Below are 7,476 nucleotides of genomic sequence, written 5' to 3'. Positions count from 1 at the left end.
GGGGGGGAGCAGGAGGAGCAGGAGGACGACGACGATGACGACAGGATTGAAATGCGTCTCCGTCTGGCAAATCGTACCTCGAAATGCAGCAAGATACTTTTGTGTCTCTTTGTGTAGCTTGAGCGCGTCCGACTGCAAGCATTGGGTGATGGCGAGGGGTAATTTGCAACGCCATCATCAATCGTACTCCCGTTGTGATCAGAGGATACCCAGACGAAAGCGACCGATCCGAAAGGCCAGTCGATATAAAAACGCAGGGCACAGACATGGGGGAGGTACCTGCTGGCGATTGAAGTTGGCCACCATGTCTGCATAGACATCGTCAGCATCATCCTTGTGACCAAGCTACGACATGACGGAAAAGGTCAGGAATGTAGTTCTGTCGCACTTGGTGGAAGGGTGGCACAAGCCTGTTTTCCCAGCCTGTTCCTCGCCAACATTCCTGCCAGTGCTGACCTTTTGACGCAGCTTCTCAGATTGCCGCTCCAGCTGCTTCTTGGCTTTGGACAGAATGCCCTTCTGCAGTGATACGCATTGATAAGTGGGCACAAGCCAAACCCCTGCGCGTGTCTCATGCTAAGCAACAGCGTTGCCCTTCCCCTATTCGGTTTGCTGCCGCTGCAATCGCTTACCCGATCGCTAGCCATGGTGCTGTTGAAACGGTTCACTCGAACCAACTCTGATGCCAAGATGAGTTGGTACAAGTGGGTGTGAGAGCAGCACACTTCCTGTCATCCAAACTCATTCAATGCTCGGACAACCAGCATGCTCTGCCCCCAAAGACTACAGCGCCATGCACTCAACGACCCAACAGCCCGCTGCTCAGGACCCTGTCCTGACAGTGTGTGCAAAGTCGCCAAGTCACCATGGATCGACCTACTGCGCTTCACAAAACACACTTCTGGAAAAAAATGAGCAAAAGTGTGTGATGTTTGAATTTTTGTTCTTTGATGTTTTTGATCTTCTTCTTGATTTTCAAGAGGGAGAGAGGATGACAAGTCTAGATTGAAGAAGCACGGATCGAATTAACCAGCACAGATCGAAAGAAAACTCATACCCAACACCAAGGAAATGCAAGCACTCAAAAGTCTATTTTAGTCCATGTCCTCATCCATGGCCTCAACTGGTTCTTTGCCCTCCTTCTTTTCAGAAGAAGAATCACCAGCTGCCTCAGCGTCGGCATTGGCCTCAGTTGGCTTGGATTCCTCGGCAGGCGCTTCCTTGGGTGGCTCGACCTTAGGCTTGGGCTTGTTGATAATCGGGTTGCAGATGCGCTCGAGGGACTGTTTAGCTGACAACAACTGAGCCGTCGTCAACACGGGTGTTTCGTACTGCAGACCACACAAGCCTCGTAAGTGATACACACGCCCCCATTGCCAACAACAGCAAACAGGAAGCCACAAACAGGAAGCAGCGACACGAACCTTGGACAGCTTGGACTGCTCAGTCGTCTTCTCATTGTACATAGCCTCTTGCTTCTCAACCTCAGAAGACACCTTGAGATGCAAAAGTCAGGAGAGAGCATTAGGCAACCGAGCTAGAGCAAGAATGGTTTGCGCACGGTCATCACCTCTGCTCAACGCACCTTCTTCACATCGTCCTCGGAGATGTGAGAGTATTTCTCGTCGCCAGCTGCATGCTCGGCCAGAAATTTGCGCACAAGAACAATGGCCTTGCGGAGCGCCTCCTCGGCACCGGGACGAGTTTCATACTCCTCAGCACGCGAACGCACCGCATTGCCTGTCTCCTGCAGCTCCTCGAGCTTTTGCACGTACACCTGTGGCAGGGAATGCGGAGAAATCAAATGAGTATGAACGCAATGATGTCTGTCTTTGAGAACCCACTCTTCCTTGTGGTCAAGGAGCAAAAAAAGGAGGGGGAAAAAAAAACAAAAAAAAAAGCGCAAAAGCAAATAGCAAAAGCAGGAGCTGATGCTATCATAAACTTGCCTTCTTGGGTTGGTCTTCACCCTCGTCGTAAAGCCAGTCCTCGACATTTGTCAGCGTTGAGCGGAACTTTTCTGAATCATCAGGCTTGATAAATTCTTCATAGATACTGGCCACCTTGTCGCGCATGTCGTAGATGTACTCCTCCAGTGCATTTTTGGCTTCATGCTTTTCACGTTCGCGCTGATCTTCAAGCTTGAACTGCAGCTCAGCCTCAATCAGACTGTTCAGGGCCGTCTCGCTCGTGACGTAGGGCTTGCTTGCCTGGACCTTCAGAGCAACCTTCTTGTGTGTCTTGGGCTTCTTCTTCTGCGGCTAGATGAACCAGTGAGGGTCAAAATGAGCCAGCCGCCGGTGCCCTCGGACTCCCACAGTGATGAGCCCAGCCTTCTGCAAGCTCAAAGCACGCACCTCCTTCTCAGCCTCAGTTTTCTTGGCGGCATCCGCAGCAGCAGTCTCGCCTTCAGCTGCAGGTGTTTCTGGTTCCTGTGTGAGGGAGAAAAATTGTGTTTGAGGCCGGGCCAAATTACGTCAAAAGCCAGACCCTCGAGTGCTCGAGGTCTAACATAACCCCTTGCTAGGAAAATCAAACAGATTGAATAACCAATTCTACCGTGGCTGCTGGTTCGGCTTCAGCTTCGGGGGCGGCCTCGGGTTCGGGCTCTTGAGGCAGTTTTTCGATCAAAAATGCTTCAGGGATCTGGAAGCAGCCATGTTCGTCCATCTTGACCTTGACCTTGACCGCTTGCGCCTGGCCGTCAAAGGAAGGCTTCACACCCTGGATTGTAAAGGAGCCAATCGTCTTCAGGGCATCCACCACCTCGGCTGGTGAAGTGTACTCAGCACCCAAGGTAAAATCGGCCTCACGCTCAAATTCAACCATCTAGTGGTGATGTGAGCAAGTAAAGAAGCGTGATTAGCGTGAATCACCTCGCTAACTTGCATTCATGTTCGTGCAAAAGGCACACATTGCCCAAACGCCTGAAGCCTGCAACAGACACCAATGCGCGTTGCCTACCTTTGAGGCGTTCATGGCACCGTTGCGTGTGTAGATCTCCGAGTGACCATCTTCGCCGCCCTTGGTGTTCTCCCAAGTGATGGTGATGCTATGAGGAGTTGCATCAACCACCTTCAGAAGGAGCAAGCGGTAGCATGGTGAGATGTGGTGTATTAATATAATTCAAGGCAATGAATGGCCGAGAATCTTGACGAAACAATAGGCAGGACAAGCGCATGTCTTCAAGCAAACCTACCTTGAAATCACGAACACGGAAAGTCGGGGATTGAATGGCTGCCATGAGAGCACAGCCACGAGCCACAGCCTCATCACAGTTGAGGGTAGTGCTGGGCTCCTGACCAAAGACCTCTTGCAGAACGCGCTTAACGCGGGGGACGCGGCTTGAGCCACCAACGAGCTCGACACTAGCAATGTCACTCAGCTGCACTTGGTGGACTGATTGGATGGTCTCGCCAAACTCCTTGATGGTGTCCTCAATCTGCTTGAAAAGTGGAGCACAGAGCTCCTCAAATTCGTCGCGGCTCATGGCGGAACGGAAATCGCGATCATTGTACAAGCACTCGAGGTTGATGGGGAGGCTCTGTGAGTTGGCGCTCATCTGCTTCTTCAACTTTTCGCATTCTTGCTCGAGCTTGAGCAAGGGGCGAGGCTTGGCGCTGATGTCAAGGCCAGTTTGTTCCTTGAACTGCTGCACCATGTGATCACGCATTGCCAACGTGAACTTGCGTCCGCCGACACGGCAATGGCTCGTCGCCACCATCTTGAGCTTGCCCTTGACGAGCTCAGCCAAGGCCAACTGCATAGACCCGTGCCCAAAGTCCACGAAAACGACACGACGGGGCGCCTCCTCCTCAGCCGGCAAATCCTGCTTGTAAATACCGTACGCCAGAGCAACTGCCGTCGGCTCGTTCATGAGGCGCAGGCAGTTGAGGCCGGCAATCTTGCAGGCATCCAGCATGGCGTGACGTTGCGCATCATTGAAGTAAACGGGAATACCAACAACGCAATCGACGGCCTGACACATCCCAGAAGCGGCGTGAGGGCCAGCGAGCAACACTCCAAATTCAACATCAACTTCATTTGCGGTTGAACCCCTTGACAGCGGGGGTACGGTAGCGGAGGGCTATCGTGGCCTACCTTGCTCCGAAGAGAGGCATCAACGCACGACTTGAGGTGTCCAAGAAGCGCCGCAACCACCTGCTTGCAACCCAGGGTCACTTCTTCACCATTGTGGTTGACGACAAACCCCACGGTGCCATCCTCCATGGCCTTGTGCTCGACCGTCACGCCCTTGAGCTCTTCCTGGACGTCCTCGCTCTCGTAAGAACGACCAATCAAGTTCTTAAAGTAGGTCACGGTATTACGAAAGCTCGTCACCGATTTACCCTTGGCGCTCTCGCCCAAGTAGCGTTGCTTATCACCAAAAGCGGCCATGGTGCTAAGAAGCATGGAAACGAGGTGCCGTGAGTTGACTTGATCAAAGAAGGCATCTGGTTCGCCATCGAGTCGCACATCAACTTACGGAGTTTGACGATGGCTGTAGTCGTTGAGCAGGACCTCAATACCACCGCCCTGAGGCACAGCAAACGTAGCCGTCTGGTAGCCGAAATCAAAGCCCATGCAAGAAGCCATGCTTCTGGTCTTGTGTTAACAGCCGCCGGTTTTAGGGGGAAAAAAAAAAAGGTAGGGGGGAGAGGGACAAACACCCAGAATTGTACAGGATGGGAAGTTCAGGGCAATGACCCTGTTTCCAACTTGACGCAAATTGCTTCCAACTCAAAGTCTGTGCCGCCGTGAAGAGGGCAAGAAAAGAAAGCGAGAAAGATCAGTGAGAGGAAGCGCCCCAGCAGCGCGCCACGTCACGCACAACTCGAGATGTCCACGGCAACCTGGCCAGCACAAGAAAAAAAAACGGAAGAAGAACAAGAAGAAGAAGCAAACAGGCCTGCACCTTGCTTAGCCAGGTACCTCGTCCGCACATTGCACGGCACGACCCAAGCACAATGCTCGACGCACGCCGGCGCACAAGCACACAAGCACACGAATGCAATCTTACCCACAGAATATAAGTTTGAAAATGCACAGACCTCCAACGCGTGCGTGTGTATGTGTTGTGTATGTGTAGTGTGTTGTGTTGTTCGTTTGAAGTCGTTCAAAAATGCTTCGCGTCGCGCGTTGCCAGTGAGTTCTACGTATCGAATAGAGCCTTTGCATATCAGCTCTGTGTGTGTGTGTGTGTGTGTGTGTGTGTGTGTGTGTATGTGTGTGTATGTGTGGTGGTGTGTGGTGGTGTGTGTTGCGTGTCTATCCGCATCTATGTGCTCAAGGCCTCTTCACGTCGCTGCCACCGCCCGAAGCTTCAACGAAGATTCTTCGTCTTTCGACTTGTGTTTCCTCAAGCCAGTGAGAAAGACCTCGAAACTTCTTTGTTCCATCCAGTTCGAAAGACTGACTTGTGTCACGTTTGGCTGTGATTGAAGTGTAATAAATGTTAGCTTTTAACTTGACACGTGATCACCATAAAAATGTCAGAAGACATCAGCAGTGAAGTGGACTTCAATTTTTGTTTGACAAGCTCAAGTCAGTCTTCTTTGCACAAACGCTTCAAACAAGCCAACACAAAATAGAAGATTCCCACTTCAAAGATTCGCATGCTGGAAAGCAACACTGTGAGCGACCCAGGGTTGTTCCACCTTCATGCGACGCTCAGTTGGCGCAGAAACACAGAAAAGAACACACAAGATCGTTGGCCAATGCGAGTCGAAACAACACCAGGAAAAAAGAGACATCTAAAAAAACAAACATTGTTTACGCCGTCAAAGCTGAGCAATCACAGGCGTGATTCAGCGGGTCACACGAATCGAGCGTAATGTCACAGAAGCCATAGCCGATGCCGACCAAGGCATCAACGTCTGTCAACCCAGTGTCAGTGATCACCAAATCCTCGACGTAAGCCAAGGAGGAAAGGGCGGAGATGTTGGTCAGGCTAACCAAACCATCCAGCTCCAGCAGATCAAGGGAAGCGATGGGACCAAGGCCCTCAAGTGTGGTCAAGCCATCAGAATCGCGGAGGGACAAAGTGCCAACAGCAGTTAGTGAGCTCAGCCCGTTCAGAGAGGTGACGCCATCGCAGTAGCGCATCGTCAAAGCTCCAGCATATCCAAGAGAGCTCAACCCGGCGAGTGAGCTCAACACTGCGTTTGAGCGCAGCTCGAAAGTTCCACCGATGTAGGTCAAGGCAGACAGCGCATCAACGTTAGACAGCAGAGTGTTACTCCTGAGCACGAAGTTGTTCTCAATGCGAGTCAAGCCATCCATGCCCGACAGAGTTGGAAGCAGCGTGTTACCCGTGATCACCAAGGCGTTGACATTCTCCAATTCCGTGAGAGTGCCAAATGAGGTGGGATCCACATTGCACGAGTACGAGGCACCAAAGTTCTGGAACTCAACGTCGCCCGTGACTTGACGGCGACCCTGAAGAAGATCGATCGAGCTGGTAAGGTCTGTATCCAAACGGCAGCGCACCCAACTGTTGTAGACAGGGTTGATGGTGGTTGTCGTTGTGCTTGTGGTGCTGGTCGTCGTCGTCGATGTCGTAGTTGTGGTTGAGGTCGTCTCCTGACCGCCCAGACCGATGCTGGCACACGTGCATCCCGCACAGCTGGGGTTATTGGCGATGACGCAGAAACCAGTCACAGCCAGGCCTGCAAGGTCGCTGATGCTGACCAAGTTGTCGTTGTTGACAATGCGAAGATCACCTGAAATTGTGAGACGAGCGGGGTCCAGACCACTCAGATTCGTCAGTCCATCCATATCATCGATGACAAGGGAATCCACTGATTGTAAACGGCTCAAAGGAGCAAGGCTGGTCACGGCATCTTGGTTGCGCAGCGTGAAGTCACCCTCCACATATTTCAGGTCTTGGAAGGTATCAAAGGTCGTTGTGCCCATGTTGCAGCCCGTCGTCATGAGCACAAAGTCCGTGATGATCTCTGCGCCTGTCATAACAAATCGAATGCCGGCAAGTTGCGCTGAATTATCGCAATACACTGGGCCCGCACGCTCAAGGAGGGACGTCGTCGACGTAGAGGTTGTCGAAGTGGTAGTAGTAGATGTTGTAGTTGAGGTTGTGAAAACACCAATTGAGTCACAAGTGCAGCCCGGGCACGACGGCAATGTCGAGGAGTCGATGTCGCAGGTTCCTCGGACCGTGATGCCATTCAAGTTGGCAATGGTTGTAAGAGCTGGTAGGTTATTGATGATCAAATCACCTTCAACAACAAGGTTGCTGCCCACAATTGAACTCATGTTGCGCAGAGATGTCATGGATTGCACAACAAAGTCGCCACCAATGGACTGAAGATTGCCAAGATAGCCCAGAGTAGTCATGGCGGGCTGGTTCGAGATGCGGAAGTAATCGGTCACAGTTTCGAGCGTACGAAAGTGAAAAAGGAGATTGTTGGTGGCCATGCAGTTGCTGACCAAGGCAATGCTGCCATCGACGATGACGGT

General features: G+C 51.9%; 4 protein-coding genes across 4 annotated transcripts in view; 1 reads left to right on the top strand and 3 right to left on the bottom strand.

Annotated features, from left to right (window-relative positions):
- Window positions 1-912, bottom strand: part of MONBRDRAFT_34505 (uncharacterized protein) — a 2,879-nt gene extending 1,967 nt beyond the window's left edge. Inside the window, exons 1-4 of the mRNA XM_001750211.1 lie at window positions 881-912; window positions 633-679; window positions 457-519; window positions 280-345 (exon numbers count right to left, since the gene is read on the bottom strand). Of these exons, the coding sequence (XP_001750263.1) occupies window positions 280-345; window positions 457-519; window positions 633-647 (144 nt within the window). The 5' untranslated portion in view covers window positions 648-679; window positions 881-912. The remainder of the gene's footprint in view (window positions 1-279; window positions 346-456; window positions 520-632; window positions 680-880) is intronic.
- A 77-nt stretch (window positions 913-989) lies between these two features.
- MONBRDRAFT_34504 (uncharacterized protein) lies at window positions 990-4,398 on the bottom strand (the record flags this gene model as incomplete). The annotated part of the gene is made up of 10 exons (XM_001750210.1): window positions 990-1,331; window positions 1,425-1,496; window positions 1,586-1,777; window positions 1,845-1,849; window positions 1,946-2,261; window positions 2,358-2,432; window positions 2,560-2,829; window positions 2,965-3,075; window positions 3,200-3,979; window positions 4,102-4,398. The coding sequence occupies 10 exons, from the start codon at window positions 4,396-4,398 to the stop codon at window positions 1,095-1,097; spliced, it is 2,355 nt and encodes a 784-aa protein (XP_001750262.1). The 3' UTR covers window positions 990-1,094.
- A 1,374-nt stretch (window positions 4,399-5,772) lies between these two features.
- On the bottom strand, window positions 5,773-6,915 carry MONBRDRAFT_29793 (uncharacterized protein; the record flags this gene model as incomplete). Its single annotated transcript, XM_001750209.1, has 1 exon — window positions 5,773-6,915. One exon carries the CDS (start codon window positions 6,913-6,915, stop codon window positions 5,773-5,775), a length of 1,143 nt encoding a protein of 380 aa, XP_001750261.1.
- A 517-nt stretch (window positions 6,916-7,432) lies between these two features.
- Window positions 7,433-7,476, top strand: part of MONBRDRAFT_39089 (uncharacterized protein) — a gene marked incomplete at its 5' end in the record, with an annotated part of 1,113 nt that continues 1,069 nt past the window's right edge. Inside the window, one exon of the mRNA XM_001750250.1 lies at window positions 7,433-7,474. Coding sequence (XP_001750302.1) covers window positions 7,433-7,474 — 42 coding nt within the window. The remainder of the gene's footprint in view (window positions 7,475-7,476) is intronic.

Source organism: Monosiga brevicollis, genomic scaffold (genome assembly GCF_000002865.3).
Source record: "Monosiga brevicollis MX1 MONBRscaffold_38 genomic scaffold, whole genome shotgun sequence".
Lineage (NCBI taxonomy): Eukaryota > Choanoflagellata > Craspedida > Salpingoecidae > Monosiga > Monosiga brevicollis.
The sequence above is the reverse complement of the archived record's forward strand: the minus strand, read 5'-3'. Positions and strand labels throughout refer to the sequence as shown.